Source organism: Mercenaria mercenaria, unplaced genomic scaffold (genome assembly GCF_021730395.1).
Source record: "Mercenaria mercenaria strain notata unplaced genomic scaffold, MADL_Memer_1 contig_4290, whole genome shotgun sequence".
Taxonomy (NCBI): domain Eukaryota; kingdom Metazoa; phylum Mollusca; class Bivalvia; order Venerida; family Veneridae; genus Mercenaria; species Mercenaria mercenaria.
This window is the reverse complement of record NW_026462508.1, coordinates 44194-66188: the sequence shown is the minus strand read 5'-3', so window position 1 is coordinate 66188 and position 21995 is coordinate 44194. Positions and strand designations below refer to the sequence as shown.

The 21995-nt window shown below is 38.3% G+C and overlaps 1 protein-coding gene across 1 annotated transcript in view; it reads left to right on the top strand.

The window, feature by feature from the left end:
- Window positions 1-740: 740 nt before the first annotated feature.
- LOC128553766 (uncharacterized) overlaps window positions 741-21995 on the top strand; it is a gene marked incomplete at its 3' end in the record, with an annotated part of 60828 nt that continues 39573 nt past the window's right edge. Inside the window, exons 1-4 of the mRNA XM_053534943.1 lie at window positions 741-1067; window positions 13207-13289; window positions 14646-14871; window positions 19724-19860. Coding sequence (XP_053390918.1) covers window positions 13287-13289; window positions 14646-14871; window positions 19724-19860 — 366 coding nt within the window. The remainder of the gene's footprint in view (window positions 1068-13206; window positions 13290-14645; window positions 14872-19723; window positions 19861-21995) is intronic.

The window sequence follows — 21995 nt, the reverse complement described above, 5'->3', positions numbered from 1 at the left end:
CCTAGGCCAAGTTTGAAACTGGGTCATACGGTGTCAAAAACTATGTCACCAGGTAAAATCAATGGAAAAGCTTGTAAACAATCTTATTCATTTGATGTGCATGAAACTTGGTCAGAATATTTGTCTGCATGAATTATCGAATGAATCTTTATTTGGTTCATATGGGATCAAAAACTAGGTCACCAGTTCAATTCAAAGAATAAGCTTGATTACACCCTAGGGGGGCACATTTTTTATTCTTACTTCATAAATCTTGGTCAGAATATTTGTTATCATGAAGTCTTGGATGATTTCAAATCTGCGTTACGTGGGATCAAAAACTAAGTCACTAGGTCAAATCAAAGGAAAAGATTGTATACACTCTAGAGGCCTCTTTTTTTTCTCCAATCTTCCCGAAAATTTGTCAGAATGTTTGTTTTTATAAAATTTTGGACAAGTTTGAATCTGGGTCATGTAGGGTCAAAAACTAGGTCACTAAGTCAAATTACAGAAAATTTTTGTTTACACTCTAGAGGCCACGTTTTTTGTCCAATCTTAATGAAAACTGGTCCGAATATTTGTCTACATGAAATGACTTGGTAAACGTGTTTACATTGTTATGGTGTGTTACTCAGGTGAGCGGCCTAGGGCTATTTTGGCCCTCTTGTTAAAATTAATTTTTAAAAATGTGTCTCCTATAACAGCAGTTATGACAAATGACACTTCAGGTAGGGGACATTTATCGCTGGACAATAGTCTTGTTTATTTTGAATAACTATAATTGCTCCTACACCAGGAGACTTACCGAAAGGTGTGTGCATATACAGTATTAAACCATAACTATTTACACTTCACATATATAGGAAACCAAATAAACTGGGGACAAGTATTATTGCAGAAGACACAAAGCATTGCTGAAGATGATACCTGTGAGGAGAAAATAGAAACTACCTTGGTTACAGAATCAGAATTACAGCCTCATGGCACCAATGAACATGCGATAAGTACTTTGGAAAATGTTGAACGGAGTGATGCTGCAGTTGTATCTCAGTCCAGTGAAGAACACAAGGACATAGTTCCGGAAGAAGGTAGGAATACGTTTTAATATGTTTAAATGCGTTGGAATCATATAGTTATCACAATTCTATGTCTCATTATAACCCAGTTGTTTTCATTCCTTTTTCTTTTTGATAAGAGGTCATTTAATAATGAATTTTCAGAATACTTGGCACTAGAATAGCAGTTGATGGCACAGGCTCCTTCGTCATTAGGATTGCCTCAATATGAGTTAAAAAGTTTGTAGGTTTCTAAGACCGTACTTCTTCTATACAAGCATGATGAGAAGAAGTGTGTTAAGGAATTGAAGGTTTTAAGTACTTGTTTTATTGATACAGTAATGATCCCGAATGTGTGACCTATTCAGTTATGCTCCTCGAAAATTTTGTTGTTTGTTTGTTTTGGGTTTAACGCCGTTTTTCAACAGTATTTCAGTTATGTAACGGAGGGCAGTTAACCTAACCAGTGCTCCTGATTTCTGTACCAGTACAAACCTGTTCTCCACAAGTAACTGCCATTGAACTTCCCCACATGAATTAGAGGTGGAGGACGAATGATTTCAAACACAGTGTATTTTATCAAATCGTCACGGAAAACATGCGGCCCGCGCGAGGAAAATAAGTTCAATTTTCTTTTAAAGTTATAATCCTGATCAAAATCACCGTAAAAAGAAAGCAAGAAACTTTGTAGATTTATAGAAAACAGTCTAAGGAACACATTCGCTCGTTAGTCAGACTTGGATGGCCAAATATTGTTGAGATACGAATGAATGTAAATTCATAAAATATTTAACGATCCTCTGGTCTCTAATTAACTGGCCAGGCTTCGCCGATTCCGTAAGTCAACGAAGACAGTGTTGCGCGACGGAAATTTAAATACGTGGCTGGTTGGCCGTGTTAGAATTTTTGTGTAAAGACGGCCGATAAATGTAGAAATTTACAAATATTTTGCTTTTCTCTGCAATTTCTACCAAAAAAATACATTTATGTTATCAAATTACGCCTGTTGTAAAGGCAGTTTACCAGAAATGCGACGCGGAAGCGCTAGACATGCTGTTGTTGTGTTTCTAAAAATAGATTTAGCGTGGCTCTTTGTACTATCCCGTAAGAACAATCTGTATGATAGTCCCCACAGTCAATAACTGACTATGACTGGGAGGCGACCGTTTTGGTTGTGTTTCATTAAGAGTCGTCCTAAGTCTGAAGACAGTCTTAAGACCAAAACTTTGTGTTTCAAAGAGTCTTAAAAACAGTCCTAACTGTTTAGTCTTAAGTTTATGACCAAACACAATTCTAAGTCTAGGACTGCTATTGAGCAGATAGTCCTAGGGTTGTTTTAAAGAAAAAATACTCCAGAATCAAAGATGATCGCCTTCATTTGTTTCAGAACAAAACTTGATTGGCTTTCACGAAAAGTCTCTCAGTAAAATCTCAACTTCCACGCTGAGAATTTTCTTAGATTTCTTGAGAAAAGGGTTGGGCTGTCTCAAAGTCTTTTTCAGTGGAACAAAATGGCGATTGTCTGACGGTACAATATGCGCCACCGTGTTGGATTTCGCAAGCATGACGTGGGTGGTAGCACACTTTGGATGAGCCGGTAGTTATCTTAATTTCAAGGGAAGTAATCCAAACTAAAATGGCTCGGGACATTGATTAATGTTTTTAATGTTTCTAAAATGTTTCTTTATTGTCTTGAATACTTCAAAACTTTAAAGACAACACTGATCAACTACAGTAGACGTTTTACTATCCTGCGTTTCCTCCCAGAAACACTCGTACTGCAATGTAAAAGAACAACAACAACAACAGTGTGTGCAGTTATGTTCCAAAGTATCCTTATACTTATTCTAAGGCCATGTAATTAGTACACAGCAAAATTATGATCTTTCTATCCCACATCTTACTGTCTCAGGGGGGGGGGGGGGGTAAAAAAATGTTCAGTCAGTCCCTGCTTACAGGGCTTATGCTCTACAGACTGAGCTAACCATTCACGATCACACAGATGAATTTCAACAATAAACATAAAAGAAAAAAAAGGTGGGGGGGGGGGGGGGGGGGGGCGGTAGCCCTATTAACAATAAATGGTGGATATTTATTGACAGAGTGTGCTTGTAAAATGCAGTTGTCCCGTTCTCCCCTTTATAGTCATGAATCAAGTCCTATACCATCTATATAAACTTCATCCTCGAATTTCTAATGGAACATAATTATCTAGGAGTAAATACAATTGTGGTCCCACGTTGGGCACCAAATGTTACAGGGTGAGTAAAATGTGCAGTCAGTCTGTGGATCAAACTCGGTACCTCTTACTTTCAGGGCGAGCACTCTATCAACTGAGCTATACAGCCTGCCTACACAAATCTCCTTTCCTGTCTCAATCACTTCAGTAGCCTAATGATTGAGCTCATGCTTCAAGTGAGGAATGTCATGGATTTGATCCCTGGTCATATTACACCAAACACCTGAAAATGGTACTAATAGCTTCCTTGCTTGGTGCTCAGCATTAGGAGGATAGTACTAGGACCGGACAGTCCGGTGTCGGAATAGTGTGATTGGTTATCATGTGCAATACTCGAATAAAGCCACGTATTTTCTTCCGCGGTAACTCATTAAGCATAAACACGCATAACGATTCTGCGGGATTTGGTAATACATTTGCGCATATGATTATGGTGACGAATTTTATCACAAAATAGCAAATATGATGTTCACAAATTCAAATAAAAACTGCATATTAACTTATTAGCCAAATTATCCATTTGTTACCCTGTCCGTTTCAAAAAATAATCTTTAAAATCATTGCGTAAATAACAAATTTATTGCGCTGTGCATTTTATGAATTGCGCAGACTTACAAAGCTTGTTTAACATCCAGCGAAAGACAAAATATAGTTCCAGAACATACTGCTAGTATTTTATTGAGTGGGTACCTCTGAAAGCATTTGGATGTCTCTTATCAAGGAGTTTACCACATCGATGAAATTAAATTATGACAGATTCATTTCAAATGACCCGAATAAGATATGTGCAGTACGTTAATTCTTCCGCGAGACTTCGCGGATGAATCCTAACTACATTCTGGACACTTGTCTGCGAACACGCGTGACCTGTTTATAACAACGCTTCTACGACTTTGCGTGGGCTGAATTTTGCAGTCAGTAAACGGATAAATTATCGGAAGAAGAAGCTCTTACTGGTTTGCTTAGTTACTACTGATATTAAAAATGATTTTATTTCTTATTTTTCGAGAAATAAACAAATCGGCGAATCATTAAATTGTATTTTCTTGTAGTTTTTGAAATCGAAAGTAGATCGTCTATGTTTGGCTGCTTTGACGAAACGAAACAACGTTTTTATGAAAAGATTTAAATAAGAGGTAATTTAACCGTAAACTTCAATGTCAGATACTGCCAATTGCTGCTAAATGTCTTCGTATCATCACAATTTGTAAAATATATTGTTGAAACTGGAGAAAAGTGTAATCGTATCCGGATATAATATTTTGGGTAAATATCGAGCTGTGTTATGAAATTTTAACATTCAAGTAACATACATGATAGATATTATTGTAACAGAAATGATTCTAGAATTTATTTTTATTACACCTACATATAATCTATATCAGACTCATATTCTAGTCCTGAGGCATGATCTGAAAGTAAAAAGATGAAGTGACAGTCATACTTTGGATATTGTAATACTAGAAAGAATCTAGGTAATATTTAGAAATTGAAACAGAAGATTTTCAGTTAAAATCTTAAAATCGCACCAAAGGCTGTATCAAGGGTCTACATATTCAAAAATTTCTTGTGGTAATACCCCAAACCCTACTTGCAGGAGGGGGTATCCTCCCACACCCTTCCCCATATTGCCACTTTATAGTTTGATACATTTGCCCTTTTACCACCTGCCGCAATGCCCATTTCAAAATCTGACTGCAATTTAAAGCGGAAAGAAACTCCCCTCCCCACACCCACCCTGCTACCGACCACGTAAAAATGGCTCAAACATTTTTTCTGCCCAGTCTGGGCCCGACTGTCTACATGAATCAAAATGGATAATTGAAAGTGGATGGACTTCGGGATAACAGACATGATTTTTAAGGGGTTAACAAGTCTGAAATAGAATAAATGATAGTTTTAACTAAAAAAGAACTGCATTTATTAATATCAGTTACACTATATATTGATACTCAGCAACATTTACATACATGTATCTCTAAACGCAAAAGTAAATATACTTTAAATTGACATCACTTATAATATGATTGAACAATACCTAACATGTGACAAGGCTATCGCCAGGCCCATTATAATATCTGTAAAATATCAGTTCTTTCGTCCATCCGTTACAAATTGTATGTGGCAATCCGCGCTGTAAAATCTTAATATTATAAATTGTCATATTCAAATTTTATCTTGTGCGAATATATACCAGCCGATAATTGCCTCTTTTGGCAATGCCGGAGGCAAATGTTTACTGGAAAATATATAAAGTCATGGGCAGTATCTTAGTGTCAGCTGTCAAATTGTAGTTTGTTCTTTCAACATTTTTATTTCTGCGAACCACTCTTCAATTTTAGAGAAATATATTGGGTTTAAATATTTGTATAATGTCAATCAAAGTTTTACTAGGCATCGACCGAATGTTCATTTCATTTATTGTAACAAAATCTCTCTTTAGTTGGGGAAAAAAACTAAAAACAAACTGAAACTGGTAGACTATACTGTCAGTACATCAATCATTAGCCGACTCAGGCCCTTCAGGCCTTTGATTTCTTAGTTGGCTCTCCGCCAGACTTCCTCAAATCATTCTGTTTGGTTAGAAAACATGGCCGCCAGTGGGTGGGAAAGTTTTCCCTAAATGACTATGAAAATTTTCTTCTTTGAAACTCCTATACCAAATAACTTCATTTTAGTCTGTTTCGTTAAAAAACATGGTCGTTGGGGAAAAACTATATTTTCATGGATGGCTTTGTGGAAAATTTTGAAATCTTCTCTGGAACTGGTTTTTTACAGCTTTGTCGACCATATACCAAAGTCCTTCAAATAATTCCTTTTCATGAAAAAAACTGTCAGTAGGCCAATTTCAAAATAATTTGACAGCAATGTTTTATTGGTGACCCTCTTATAAATTTGCTTTGTTAAAAAATATGTCTGTTTAGGGTCGGTGCTAGTATTCTCTACATGACTAGATATGGAACATTTTAAAAACTTCTCCTCTGAAACTGCTTGTTCGATTTGAAATTAATTTCACAACAAAGTTCATTGGGTGACCTTGTACTTATCATTATATTTTGTTGAAAAACATGACCGCTAGGGTGAGAGTTAGTTTACCAATATGGCTATTTGGAAAACATTCTCCTCTGAAACCACCGGCACCCGTTTTTATACGCCCGAAGGGACGTATTATGTTATGACGCCGGTGTCCGTCTGTCTGTCTGTCCGTCTGTCCGTCCGTCCATTAGCAATTTCGTGTCCGCTCTGTAACTCTTGAACCCCTTGAAGGATTTCAAAGAAACTTGACGCAAATGTTCACCACATGGAGACGACATGCAGAGCGCTTGATTCGGATGACTAGCTTCAAAGTCAAGGTCACACTTAGGGGTCAAATGCCATATGAGTGTGTTTCGTGTCCGCTCTGTAACTCTTGAACTGCTTGAAGGATTTCAAAGAAACTTGGCACAATTGTTCACCACACTGAGTCGACGTGCAGAGCGCTTGATTCGGATGACTAGCTTCAAGGTCAAGGTCACACTTAGGAGTGAAAGGTCATATATGACTTTGCTGTGTCCGCTCTGTAACTCTTGAACTGCTTGAAGGATTTCAAAGAAACTTGACACAAATGTTCACCACACTGAGACGACGTGCAGAGCGCTTGTTTCGGATGACTAGCTTCAAGGTCAAGGTCACACTTAGGAGTGAAAGGTCATATATGACTTTGCTGTGTCCGCTCTGTAACTCTTGAACTGCTTGAAGGATTTCAAAGAAACTTGGCACAGATTTCAAAGAAACTTTGCACAAATGTTCACCACACTGAGGCGACGTGCAGAGCGCTTGTTTCAGATGACTAGCTTCAAGGTCAAGGTCACACTTAAGAGTGAAAGGTCATATATGACTTTGCTGTGTCTGCTCTGTAACTCTTGAACTGATTGAAGGATTTCAAAGAAACTTGACACAAATTTCACCACACTGAGGCGACATGCAGAGCGCATGTTTTGGATGACTCGCTTCAAGGTCAAGGTCACACTTAGGGGTCAAAGGTCATATATGAATTTGCTTTGTGTTTATTGCTCTGCATTGCAGTGCTCTTATTTTTATTTGGCAGATCCTTTTTTTGTTCTCTTACAATATTTTTTTTTGTATTACTTCCCTTTTTTGTTACTATAAATAGCTTATTTTGAAACTTTTTTATTTTTGGCCTTAGGGAAAAACCGAGACCACTTTTCTGTGTATTTTGACATAACTTTACCTGGTAAGAAGTTTTTTGTGGAATTAGATTTTTTTTGTAATTTCTTCTTTTTGTTGTTCCTGTCCTTGGGGCTTTAACAGTCAAGTTCTTTAAATTTTGCTCCCATCCTCTGGTGTAACCCTTCGGGCGTATATTGCCCCGCTTGGCGGCGCTCTTGTTTTAATAATTTCACCGCATTGTTTCTTGTTCCAAAATTATTCAATCCACCGTGGCCCTCTTGTTACATAAAACATGGACAGAATGTATGTTATAATGAAATCTAGGCCAAGTCAGATACTGGATTATCTTGCTAAGAACTAGGACAGTTGAGCAATACAGTGCATTCAGGGCATTGGTGTTTGAAGTTCAGGGTAAGTACTTTAATGGGTCTTTTTAATCAAATCTTAGACGAAACTTGTTTGTACACTGTGTCACATTTTCTACCTGATCTATATCAAAGCTTGTCAGAATGTTAGTCTTAATGAAATCTATGTTTAAATCATCTTTGATTAAAACTAACTTACCAGAAGTTTTCATGTTCATTTCTGCCGAGCCCGCTTGCGGATGCGAAGACATAGTTGTCCAAATGGCTGTTTGGTGTACTGTGAAATCATTATTATTTGTGGGGGATTAATTTTCGTGGATTTCGTGGTTGAGCTCAACCACGAATTCAAGTCCCAACGAACAAATTGTGCCCACGATATTTTTAATTGTACGTAAAGTCGCCAAAAAAGACACCACAGCCGTTCGATCTGATCAGTAGTTGTTTGCATGCGGCAGTACTAACCTGCAGCTTTCGTGTACAGTAGTTTATGGAGGTTCCATCAACGATAAACTTAGATATACGTGGAAACAAAACCGACTATTTTATTTAGAACTGTACCCGTGGTTTGTTTATGACATGCTTGTCAAAGTAAAAGTAGATACTACAAATAGAAGTTTGACGTAGCGTCACGTGCTAACCGCACTATAATACGGCTGTTATTTGATTTTTTTCGGCCCTGCTATGCAATGTTTATACACTAGCCATTATTTTTATTGAAATGTTGTAAAAAACTACGACTTTGGAACTATTAAATATTATAATTAATTGCTAGATTTGCGTCAGATGCATTAATACTTAATTCACATTTCACCTTTCTCGGCAGGAAATAACACATGCACAAGTTCAACAGCTTTTAATTTTAGATGCAGACGCGTTTTTGGAGAAAAAAAATCGGACCAGTTTATAATAGTTTATGTAAGGATTACTATGGTTATACTAGTACTACACAGTAAGTACACTGTCTACGGAATAAAAATAAAATTATTTTAAATCTATTATAGTTTGTTTTTATTTGCAGTACAATAACTAGATCGAGTTGATCAAATGATCAACTTTATATTTGTTTCGATTATGAATGCTAATTGTGCAAGGTGCTACGGTTTTGACACTTTTTAATTGGCGCCGACTTTTCTTATTGAATATTTCACAATTTTAAAAAGTTTTGCAAATCAGGGGTCGTATAATTATATATAACGCGGTCGTTAATTAGCACATGATCACTTGCTAATCTCCCGCGGCGAAGATTGCAAATTCGGTAACCATGGTAGCGCTGTTTGACACGTGTAGGTTTCACATGTAAGGACAGATTCTGAAGTACTAGTAAATCTATTCCTGTGGTAATTATGATATTTTTTTCTAACAAAAATTGAAAATCCACGAATTTACGTCCCCTCGAAACAGCCGTTTTGGCCAAAACCACGAAATTTCGTGCCGACTAAATTAAATAATTTTTAAAGTATATGCGTGCGTGCGTCCGTCCGAATTTGTTTGTCCGGACCATAACTTTGACATGCATTAAGAAACCTTGTTTATATTTGGCATGAATGTTAATCTCATTGAGACAGCGTGTCATGCGCAAGCCCCAGGTTCCTATCTCAAAGGTCAAGGTCACAGTTGAAGATCATAGGTCAAGTCATGTCTTATCCGGCTCATAACTTTGACATGCATTGAGGAATTTGTTGTCACAGCCTTTTTCGAAGAAAAACTGGCGGATATAGAAATAGGCTGCGTCTTTCCGCCCGTCACACTTCGTGTCCCGGTCCATTAAGGGATTTTGAAATAATTTGGCATAAATGTTCCCCATAATGAGACGACGTGTCATGCGGAAGACACAGACCCGTAGCTTGAAGGTCTCGGGCACACTTACAGATCAAAGGTTAACAGGGTATAATTCGTGTCCATAACTAAGGCATTTTGAAATGGCTTAGCACAAATGTTTCCCATAATGAGAGGACGTGTCATGCGCAAGAGTCTGACCCCTAGCTCTAAGGTCAAGGTCACACTTACAGGTTAAAGATTAACAGGGTCTGTTTTTTTAGCTCCACTATTCGGAGAATAGGGGGGCTATACTACTCGCCCCGGCGTCGGCGCCGGCGTGACCCTTCCTGGTGAAAGTTTTTCGGCAACCTTTGTTTTTCTGTCATATCTTTGTTACTATTGCTTATATCTTACCTTTTTCGAAGAAAAACTGGCGGATATAGAAATAGGCTGCGTCTTTCCGCCCGTCACACTTCGTGTCCGGTCCATAAGGGATTTTGAAATAATTTGGCATAAATGTTCCCCATAATGAGACGACGTGTCGTGCTCAAGACACAAACCCGTAGCTTGAAGGTCTCGGGCACACTTACAGATCAAAGGTTAACAGGGAATAATTCGTGTCCATAAGTAAGGCATTTTGAAATGGCTTAGCACAAATGTTTCCTATAATGAGAGGACGTGTCATGCGCAAGAGTCTGACCCCTAGCTCTAAGGTCAAGGTCACACTTACAGGTTAAAGATTAACAGGGTCTGTTTTTTTAGCTCCACTATTCGGAGAATAGGGGTGGGGGCTATACTACTCGCCCCGGCGTCGGCGCCGGCGTGACCCTTCTTGGTTAAAGTTTTTCGGCAACCTTTGTTTTTCTGTCATATCTTTGTTACTTTTGCTTATATCTTACTGTAACTTCACATAAACATTGTCCAGAATACAAACAAAGAATATATAGGGGCTGAGCCCATTATACCCAAGGTCAAGGTCACCAAGGTGTTATACTTAGGTTATTTTTAAGGTTAAAATTTTTCGGCAACCTTTGTTTTTCTGTCATATCTTTGTTACTATTGCTTATATCTTACTGTTATTCCACATAAACATTGTCCAGTATACAAACAAAGTATGTGTAGGGGCTGGGCCCATTATACTCAAGGTCAAGGTCACCAAGGAGTTATACTTTGAATTATTTTCATGTTAATTTTTTTTTTGAAAGCTACGTTTATAGACATATCTTTGGTACTGACTTGATATTAAAAGTATTTGTTTATAATCATCTGCATGTGTGGCTACATACCCCATAACTCTAATTGTAATTTTGACAGAGTTATGTCCCTTTTGTACTTAAACTCTTTGCTTCTGGATACTACTTTAATGCAATATAAGATAAAGACTTGAAAATTAAAATGTATCGTTATCATCATCATCTGCATGTGTGGTAACAATCCCGATAATTCTGATTTGTATTTTTGACCGAATTATGCCCCTTTTATACTTAAATTTTTTACAAACTTCGTTTTCTGGACATAACTTTGGTACTATATAAGATAATGACTTTAAACTCAAAATATATCTTTATCATCATCATCTGCATGTGTTGTAACGATCCTAATAACTCAGATTGGTGTATTTGATGGAATTAACCCCCTTAGTGTATCTTCCTTTTAAAGTAGAGGTCTCTTATTCAGACATATATTCATTTTACTGTCAAATCCCCGAATAGTGGAGCGCGCTGTCTTAGGACAGCTCTTGTTTACGGTCAATAACTCTGTCATTCATCAAGGGATTTTAGAATTACTTAGCATAAATGTTCCCAATAATGAGTTGATTTGTCATGCGAAAGAACCAGGTCGTTAGGTCTAAGATCAAGATCACACTTAGAGGTCAAACGTCAAATTCAAGAATGTCTTTTTCCGGAGCATTCCTTCTTTATGCATGGAGGAATTTTGATGTAACTTGGCACAAATGTTCATCACCATGAGGCAACCTTGTTTTTAGAATTACTTCACTTTGTTCTTACTATAAATAGCTTATAGTGTAACTTTTTTATTTCAGGCCGTAGGGAAAATCGAGACCACATTTCTGTGGTACAACATGTATGTTACATACAATTTTAGGTGTATTTTGACCTGTCTCTACCTAGTAAGGAGTTTTTTGTGAACTTATGTTATATAGAATGTTTTTAGGATAAACTTCCCTTTGCTGTTACTATACATTTATAACTTTTTAGCTCACCTGAGAACAAAGTGCTCAAAGGTGAGCTTTTGTGATCGCCCTGTGTCCGTCGTCCGTCCGTCGTCAACAATTTGACTGTTAACACTCTAGAGGTCACAAATTTGGCCCAATCTTAATGAAAATTGGTCAGAATGTTACCCTCAATAAAATCTTGGACAAGCTGGATATTGGGTCATCTGGGATCAAAAACTAGGTCACCAGGTCAAATCAAAGGAAAAGCTTGTTAACGCTTTAGAGGTCACAATTTTGGCCCAATCTTAATGAAACTTGGTCAGAATGTTACCCTCATTAAAATCTTGGACAAGTTCGATATTGGGTCATCTGGGGTCAAAACTAGGTCACCAGGTCAAATCAAAGGAAAAGCTTGTTAACACTCTAGAGGTCACAATTTTAGCCCAATCTTAATGAAACTTGGTCAGAATGTTACCCTCATTAAAATCTTGGACGAGTTTGATATTGGGTCATCTAGGGTCAAAAACTAGGTCACCAGGTCAGATCAAAGGAAAAGCTTGTTAACACTCTAGAGGTCACAATTTTGGCCCAATCTTAATGAAACTTGGTCAGAATGTTATCCTAAATAAAATCTTGGACAAGTTTGAAATTATGTCATCTGGGATCAAAACCTAGGTCACCAGGTCAAATCAAAGGAAAAGCTTGTTAACACTGTAGAGGTTACATTTATGACTATATCTTCATGACACTTGGTCAGAATGTTAATCTTGATGATCTCAAGGTCCAGTTTGAATCTGAGTCATGTAGGGTCAAAAATAGGTCACTAGGTCAAATTAAAAGGTAAAGCTATTTAAAACTCTAGAGGTCACATTTATGACCATATCTTAATGAAACTTGGTCAGAGTGTTAATCTTGATGATCCATAGGTCAAGTTCAAATCTAGGTCAGGTGGGTTTAAAAACTAGGTCACCAGGTAAAATGAAAGGAAAAGCTTGTTAACAATCTAGAGGTCACAATTTTGGCCCAGTTTTAATGGAACTTAGTCAGAAAGTTACCCTCAATAAAATCTTGGACGAGTTTGATATTGGGTCATCTGGGATCAAAAGCTAGGTCACCAGGTCCAATTAAAGGAAAAGATTGTTAACACTGTAGTAGCCACATTTATGACCACATCTTAATGAAACTTGGTCAGAATGTTAATCTTGATGATCTATAGGTCAAGTTTAAATCTGAGTCAGGTGGACTTAAAAACTAGGTCACTAGGTCAAATCAATGGAAAAGCTCTATCTAAAACTTCAAGGTCACAGTTATTGGTCAAAGGGTGGGCTCGACATGTTGCCCGTGGGCATCTAGTGTCTTATAGTTGTTTCAGCAGTTTCTCGATCTTGCTGTTTATTATTTGTTCATTGTCATCAGCGAACTGAATGTTATCTGGTGACGAATTATGTTAAATTTATATTTCAGTTCAAGAACCTGTTCTATTACCGGAAAGTGAAGAGGAACTGGCCAAAGAACAGCAAAAACTGAATCAACAAGAATGTGTTATGGTAAAATATTTTTTCTACAGTTTTATTGAAAGATGGAACTAGACTAGAATCTGTGAGTTTTGCTCGCGAAATTCTAATGTTTCAATATGATGCCAAGCGTATGAAAGCCACTACAAATGTAATTATAGATGTAGTCTTGTCATGGTAATACCCTGGTCACAAGAACATTACGAGCTCCTTACGAATAGGTTTTCAGTCAAATTTTGGCAAACTCGTACGGACATCGTTGACTCGTACGAGGGTCGTACGGAATTTTTTAACTTGTAGAGGACTCGGAAACTCAGAGAAATGCAAATGCAAACTCGTACGGCTTCTGTACGTATATCGATGACTCGTACGAGTGTCGAACTGAATTTCTTTAACCCGTAGAAGACTCGGAAACTTGGTGCAAATGTTTCACCGAGCTCCCGAGTTCTTTACGAGCTCGTAGAGATTGTCAAAGTCGGGAGCAGGTCGCAAGAGCCCCGTACTGGAAGCACACGGGCCCCGGAAGTGCTCGTACGTGCATCGCAAGGAGTTTGAAAACTGCGACGTTTGCTGATGCTCGCACGACTTTCGCAGGGGACTAGCATGGTCAACGTAAGATGTCCGTACGATATCAAGGACACCGTGCGGAGAACCTGCGATGTCCCCACAGGGCTCGCAGGGCGTTACGATCAGCTTAGTAGCTACAAATGGACATTCTATCAGACGTCTCCAAACTGGTTAATTCTTGTCGCCGGGACAGCGTACGGACATCGTACGAGCGCCGTACGAGCCAGCGGGCATCGTATGAGGTAAGGCCGGGCTCCTTGCGAGCTCCATATGACTTATCTGCGATGTCCGTACGGATATCCAACGATTGAAAATGGAAATTGTTTAGACGCTGCCGAACTGATTCATTCTTTTCGGAAGTACACCGTACGGACACCGTACGAGTGCCGCACGAGCGCCTTACGAACCCACGAGCACCTTACGAGGTACGGCTGGGCTCCTTGAGAGCTCTGCACGACTTGTCTGCGATGTCGATACGGATATCCTACGATTGCACCCTCTGAAGATCGTACGGGGCCCGTAGGTATTGTGACCAGACGCTACGATTAAACAGAGACCGTAAGGATTCTAAAATTGGTGGGATCGTACGATTTTTTTAAACCGTACGGACGTCGTACGGTTTTGTGACTAAGGCATAGACTGACCACGATGAGCTGTGCAAGACTGAAACCCTCAGAGGTCAAGAAAAGTGATTCGAAGTTAGTGACGTTTATCACTAAGCATCAGAGACTCTTGATTTTAGATATGGTTGCTATCTTATTAACGTTCCTTTTACCTTGGAAAACTTGTGACCACAACAAAAGATATAATTTCTGTTTAAAGAGGTTGGTGCAAAACTCGCCAAAAGACCTAGAGGACAACACAAATAAAATAAACATATCGGTGTGGGACTTTGCTGGGCAGTATGCTTTTTACAATACCCATCAGGTGTTCCTGTCAAGGAGGGCAATATACCTCATTGTCACAAATATGTCTAAAGATCTAACAGATGAAGTCAATGATACATGTTTCGAGGATTCAACAGGTGGACGGAAGTTAAAAGTTCTTGGTGAGTTCCTTAATTTCTCACTATGTAGTTTGGAAACTTAAAATATTGCCACAAGTGTAAAACTATTTGGCACAAATTATTTCTATAATAAAACGATGTGCCATGCACAATTTTCCGAACCCTAGCCTTAAGGTCAAGGTAACAGAAGTCAACGGTAAGCATTTGTTTCGTGTCTGATCCAGAATTCTGCCAACTATTGTACAATACTACTTGATACAAATGTTATCCGTAATCAGGCAACGTATCAGTCACAACACCCAGAGCCCTAACTCAAAGGTCAATGTCACACTAAGAAGACAAAGGTCAATGAGTGTTTTTTTTCTGGTCGGTTAATATCTATGTCATAAAAGGGATTTCAACAAATGTTCCCAGTAATGAGACGCCCTGATTTTTGCAACACCCGAACCCGTAGTTCGAAGATCAAGGTCATACTCAGAAGTCAAAGGTCAATGTCACACTAAAAGGACAAAGGTCAATAAGTGTTTTTTTCCTGTTCGGTTAATATCTATGTCATCCTTAAAGGGATTTCAACAAATGTTCCCAGTAATGAGACGCCCTGATTTTTGCAACACCCGAACCCGTAGTTCGAAGATCAAGGTCATACTCGGAGGTCAAAGGTCAACAGAATTTGTTCCTGTACGATCAATAACTTTGCCAACCATCAAGGGATTTTAACATTATTCGGTGTAAGTTCTCTTTCCTATAATGAGTCAATTTGTCATGCGTAGAACCCAGACCCCTAGCTTAAAGATCAAGTTCATACTTGGAAGTGAAAGGTAAACAGGGCTTTGGGTAAACAGGGCTTTACTGTTACTCAACTTGTAATAATACTTGGCACAAATGTTACCCGTAACAGGACGATGTATCATCCTCAACTTACGGAGCCCAAGCTCAATGGTCAAGTCACACTTAGACGTCAAAAGTAAGCATAGTATTAACAGGTCTGTTTCGTGTCTGGTCAATAATTTTGCCAATCATCGCGGCATTACATTATTACTTGACGCAAATGTTAACCATGATCAGAAAACATAATCGGGTAAAATAGAATAAGAAATATTGCATGTAAAAAAAGGTTCTTTAGATTTAGGGCAGTTCAGACCTTTCTGAGTTTTATTTGTGTATGATTAAAACCAAGCACGTAGATATTTACATTCTTGCTAAAACTAGACAGACTAGATATGAAACTGAATCTCAGCTCCGCCTGTTACTAAATGCTGATTAAGATCTCTGATCACAGTAGAAATTTATTGTAGCGTGCCATACATATGAACGGTCAGCTAACGGTTTATCATGAGATATCGGTCACAAGTCCTGACCAGATTTTACCAGACTAGATAATCAGAACAAAGACTGATGAAGTCAGAAATTAATTTTTTAAGAAAGGAGAAAAAAATATTTAGTCGGGTAGTCAGACTAGTGTTTGGGGTGTTTCCGGGAAATCTACCCTTACCTTTTATTTTTTACCATCGTCACACCTACAGAGTTACCAAGTTAGATAGCACTAGATGAATAGTGTATACAATGGCTCGTTTCAGACTTGCATCAATCTATATCTAAATAACAGCCGTATGTATCAGACTGAAACTTTACAAAAGGCTTTTTAGTCGTTAGACGTGCCGAAATAACAGAGTTACACAACTCTTGTTTAAATTTTAGCTCGATTTTTCGAAGAATAGGTAGATCTATTGGACTCACCCATTCGTCGGCATCCTCACAGGCGTCCTGATTTGGTAAAGTTTTTGTATGAAGCTGTTTCTTAGTAATCACTTGTTTGAATGGATTGAAACTTCACACACTTATTTACTGTGATAAACTAACTTCAGTTGCACAGGTTCCTTAACTCTATTTTGCTTTTTATACAACTGTTTTGTATCATACGTATAATGTAATGGAGCGTGCAGACGTGTCTCTGTCAGCCCGTCCGTCATAATACGTGCCCGGAGCATATGTAGGTCTAAGGTCAAGGTCACTAATTGAGTTAAAAGGTCAAAACTCCATAATATTTTGTGTCCTTGCCATACAAGATATTGACATCCAACTTTGCATGTAGGTTAGTGGCAATGAAATGAGGTGCAGAGCACATGAACGGGGTCTGTAGGTTTAAGGCTAAGGTCACAGATGGAGCTCAGAGATCAAATTTGTCCATCATATTTAGTGTTCTTAACATAACTAATAAATTATTCAAGGTATTGACCTCAAAACTAGGGATGTAGGTAGGTGGTGATAAGACAACTAGAGAGAACATGACACAATTTGAGCTCAAAAGTCAAGTCTGTCCGTCATATTTAGTGTCCGGAGCATAACGTTTTAACCATTCAAGGTATTGATTTCAAACTTGGTTGGTAGGGTGTGATGAGAAGATGTGCAGAGTGCATGAAACAGGGTGATAAGCCAAAGGTCTAATCTGCCCATCATATTTCGTGTCCAGAGCATAACTTAAAATATATTAAAGGTATTGACTTGAAACTTGGAATGTAAGCAGGTGGTGAGGAGTCGATGTGCAGACTGCAACCGTCTACATTAAACACCCTCCCCCTATTAACCCCCCCCCACCCCCACCCCCACCGCTTGCGGGTTAGAATCCTGTCACAACCGCCGCACACACCTACACCTTGCTACCCATCCCGCCTCTCACCAAACAAATAATCGTTTTTGCTTTTTCCTGTCCTCCTTTCGGGCGTATATTTCCCCGCTTGGCGGAGCTGTTGTAACAAACTTATGCCCCTTTTTCGACTTAGTAATTTTTGGCAATGTTTTTGTTTGTAAGCTGGTATCTCAGTACTCCCTAATGGGAATAGATTGAAACTTCACACACTTGTTTTCTGCATGATTGGACATGCAGTGCACAGGTTTCGTAATTCTACTTTACATTTTTACTGTTATGTCCCTTTTCCGACTTCGCAAGTTTTGGTTAAGATTTTGTATATAAGCAGGTATCTCAGTACCTACTTGAGTGAATGGATTGAAACTTCATACTCTTGTTCACTGTGATGATATGACATGCATTTCACAGGGTTGATAACTTTGCAGTTTTTAAAAATTATGCCCCTTTTTCGACTTAGCAATTTTTGGTTTAGTTTTTTTTATGTTAGCTGGAAGCTCAGTACCAACAAATACGAATGAATTGAAACTTCACCTGCTTGTCCACGGTGGTGAGGTGACAGGCATTGTACAGGTTCCATAACTCAGTTGACAACGCTGCTGATGAGTCGAGCGTTGCTGCCCTAAGATAGCTCTTGTTACAAAATAATGCCCGTTTTTCGACTTAGCAATGATGATCTGACAAGCAGTGCACAGGTTCCGTAACTGTACTTTGCATTTTTACAAAATCATTCCCCTTGTAGACTTACATTCATTCAATTGACAATGCTGTTGAATAGTCGAGCATTGCTCTCCTCCTAAAGCTCTTGTTAGTACATAATATGACCCTTTTACAAATTTGTAAACTCGTTTAGTTTTACGTTCCATTGATACCATATAATTGTTGTCTCTACCAAAGTTATGAATTTCATTTCATTATTAATTACTTACCTTTAAAATTATAAAGTTTTAGCTGAAGAATAAGGAGGTTTATTGTACTTGCCATGGTGTCGGTAACGTACATATAGTTTTACGGCAAGCTTTTCAATTTCAATATCCTCTTAACTATTGTCCCTGTTACCATTATATTTCGTGTAAAGGTATGTCCTAGTAAATAGTAAACGTGTTATAGGTTATGGTCACTTATCCTAAACGTTAAGGCATACGTATTTATCCTAGCAAAGGGCAGACATCTTTTGGTTCAGGGTCAGACGACTCAAAGGTCAAGGGCATTGTCCAGATTTTGTCATAGTGTTAGATGAGGTTTATGACACGCTTCGCAATTTCACTTGTATCTTGTATTTTTTGTTAGCAATGATATCAAGCAGTCCCCCCCCCCCTCGATATCCTGACCCCCAAAAATTTCACCAGTCCGGGAGGAAATGAAGTTTAAATTGATATATAATACTATATTTATAAAACGCGATTGAGTAAAAAAAAATAATGTGTCATGCACTAAAAAGGATTTACTGGTCACTATAAGTAATTATACAATGATCAAGATGCATCTGCGTTAAATCTCATTCAAAATTATACTTGTTTACGCTTTCATTATTGTAACTTTTTAGTGTCAAGACTGTTGTATAATTGGGTGTTGCTGTCCCCCGACAGCTCTTTTTGCTTTAATTTCTGTTGTCTTATACCAGATAATGTTTATAATAACACATAAAAATATAAGATTTTACGTCAATACTTATTGTTTCTGAAGGATTACCATTTCTCTTTCAATGCCTAAACCCAACGTCACAGACAGAAGAAATCGCAACAAGCTGCTCTTTCACAATGCCTTGTTCTCTTAAATTCCTTATGCAATAATAATTTTTTGCATACCGTATTTTACAAAAAATAAAATAAATAAAGCAAATAGAAATGCACTCTTTCTTGTAGTAGAGTATGTACACAAAGCACGGGAAATTAACGTCCGTAAGCAGAAGTGACGTCATGACGTTTTAGCGACACACAATAACAAAGTTCCCCTTTGGTTTTATCGTTTGTAGCGTAACGGTATGTTCTTGCCGTAAAATGATGTATTTTAAATCGAGAAATATACTATAAGGAACGGAGGGAAACTATCAAGGTACAATGCATGAATCGCTAGTTGTCGTAACAGCACGAGTGTCATCTGGCATGGGGGTGCCAGATGGATTTTGCCGGCATGAGTAAAATCACCGGAAACGCCAGTCCGATGTGCAAGAATATATATTCTAACACTCAACTGTCAAGTAATATTTGGTGTAGGATATCAATTCAACGAACGTTTTTGTTATTTTAGACTTTGCAAGGTTTTGGCTTAATTCCATACACGAGTTTTGTCAGACAGGGAAAGAAGGCGAGCCACCAGTTCTGCTTGTTGGAACATTTGCTGATGAGTATTCAAAAAGACAAAACATTGATGAAACAAATTACCAGGTAGGTTACCATTAACATCATGTATATGTATTACTACAGTTATTACATTTTCCTATGTAAAGTGAATTTGAAGTTAATGACCATCGACAAATACTTACCGAAACGGTACAATGTAGTCAAAAGTTCTTTACTTTCAATACTTTTCGTCCGTCGGCCTACATCAATATTTTACTTAAACATCTCCTCCTCTGCAACTACTGGTTAGAATTACATTAAAGATGGCCAGTAGCATCCTGGCATTCAGATGGTTCAGCTTGGCCCCTTTGTCGGAGGTAAACAACAGATAAACCTTTAAAGGACCGTCTAAGAAACCACTTGATGGATCTTCAATAAGCTTGGTTGATAACATCCTTGTAAGGTCTCGAGGTTTTTTAAATGGTTCCACTTATCTCCTGTTAGGGGGCCACAAGAGCTAAAAATAGAAACACATTTAAACAACTTTTTATGCCACACTTGATGAATCTTAACCTGACTTGGCCTATAACATCGGTTCCTTTATCAAATTTGTCGAAATAGTTCCAGTTGCCCCTGTTAGGGGCCACCAGAAATAAAAATAGAAAATCCTTTAAACGACTTCTTTTCATGTACCACTAGACTGATCTTCTCTAAACATGGTCTATAACATCCTTGTAAGGTTCTCTCTTAATCATGTTCAAATCATGTTCAAATGGTTTCGTTTGGTCCTTTTGAGGACCGCCGGCTCTAACAATAGATAAAACCTTTAAACAACTTCTCGTGATCCATTAGATGGATCTTCGCCACATTTAGCCTGTATTATCCTTTTTAGTACGGCTGTCATTTTAGCACGAATGGTTCTGCTTGGCCTCTTTTAGGGGCCACCAGCGCTGGCAATAGAGAATCCTTTTAACGACTTCATGTCATGAACCACAAGAGGGGCCTCCCTGGCCGAGTGGTTAAGGTCACTGACTTCAAATCACTTGCCCCTCATCGATGTGGGTTCGAGCCTCACTCTGGGCTTGAATTCTTCATGTGAGGAAGCCATCCAGCTGGCTTACGGAAGGTCGGTGGTTCTACCCAGGTGCCCGCTCGTGATGAAATAATGCACGAAGGGGCACCTGGGGTCTTCCTCCACCATCAAAACTGGAAAGTCGCCATATGACCTAAACTGTCGGTGCGACGTTAAACCCAACAAAAAAAATGAACCACAAGATGAATCTCCACCAAACTTGATCTGAAGCATTCTTCTATGATCCTTTCTCAATTTCTTTCTGATAGTTTAGCTTAGCTTCATTTTAGGGCAGTCAGAGCTAAAATAGAAGAACCTTTAAAAGACATAGTGTCACGAACCACTTGATGGATCTTCACTAAACTTGGTTGATAACATCCTTGTAAGGTCTGCTCAAGATTTTTCAAATGGTTTCACTTGTCCCCTATTAGGGGCCACAAGAGCTAAAAAAGAAACATTTTTAAAGGACATATTCTTATCCCCCACTTTATGAATCTTAACCAGACTTGGCCTGTAACATCGGTTCCTTTTTAAATTTGTTGAAATAGTTCCAGGGTCACCAGAACTAAAAATAGAAAATCTTTTAAACGACTTCTTTTCATGTACCACTAGATTGATCTTCTCTAAACATGGTCTATATCATCCTTGTATGGTTCTCTCTTAATCATGTTCAAAAGGTTTCTCTTGGTCCCTTTTGAGGGCCGGCAGCGCTAAAAAATAGATAAAACCTTTAAACAACTTCTCATGATCCATTAGATGGATCTTCGCCATACTTAGTCTGTAGTATCCTTTTTAGTACGGCTGTTATTTTAGCCCGAATGGTTCTGCATGGCACCTTTTAGGGGCCACCAATGCTGACAATAGAGAATCCTTTTAACGACTTCATGTCATGAACCACAAGATGAATCTTCACCAAACTTGATCTAAAGCATTCTTCTGTGATCCTTTCACAATTTCCTTCTGATGGTTTAGCTTGGCTTCTTTTAAGGGCAGCCAGAGCTAAAAATAGAAGAACCTTTAAAAAGCTTCGTGTCACGGACCACTTGATGGATCTTAACCAGACTGGGTCTATAACATCCTTGTAAGGTCCTCTCCTAAATATTTACAGATTGTACCACGAAGTCCCTGTTACGTGCCGCCAGAGCTAAAAATAGTTAAAATAACTTTC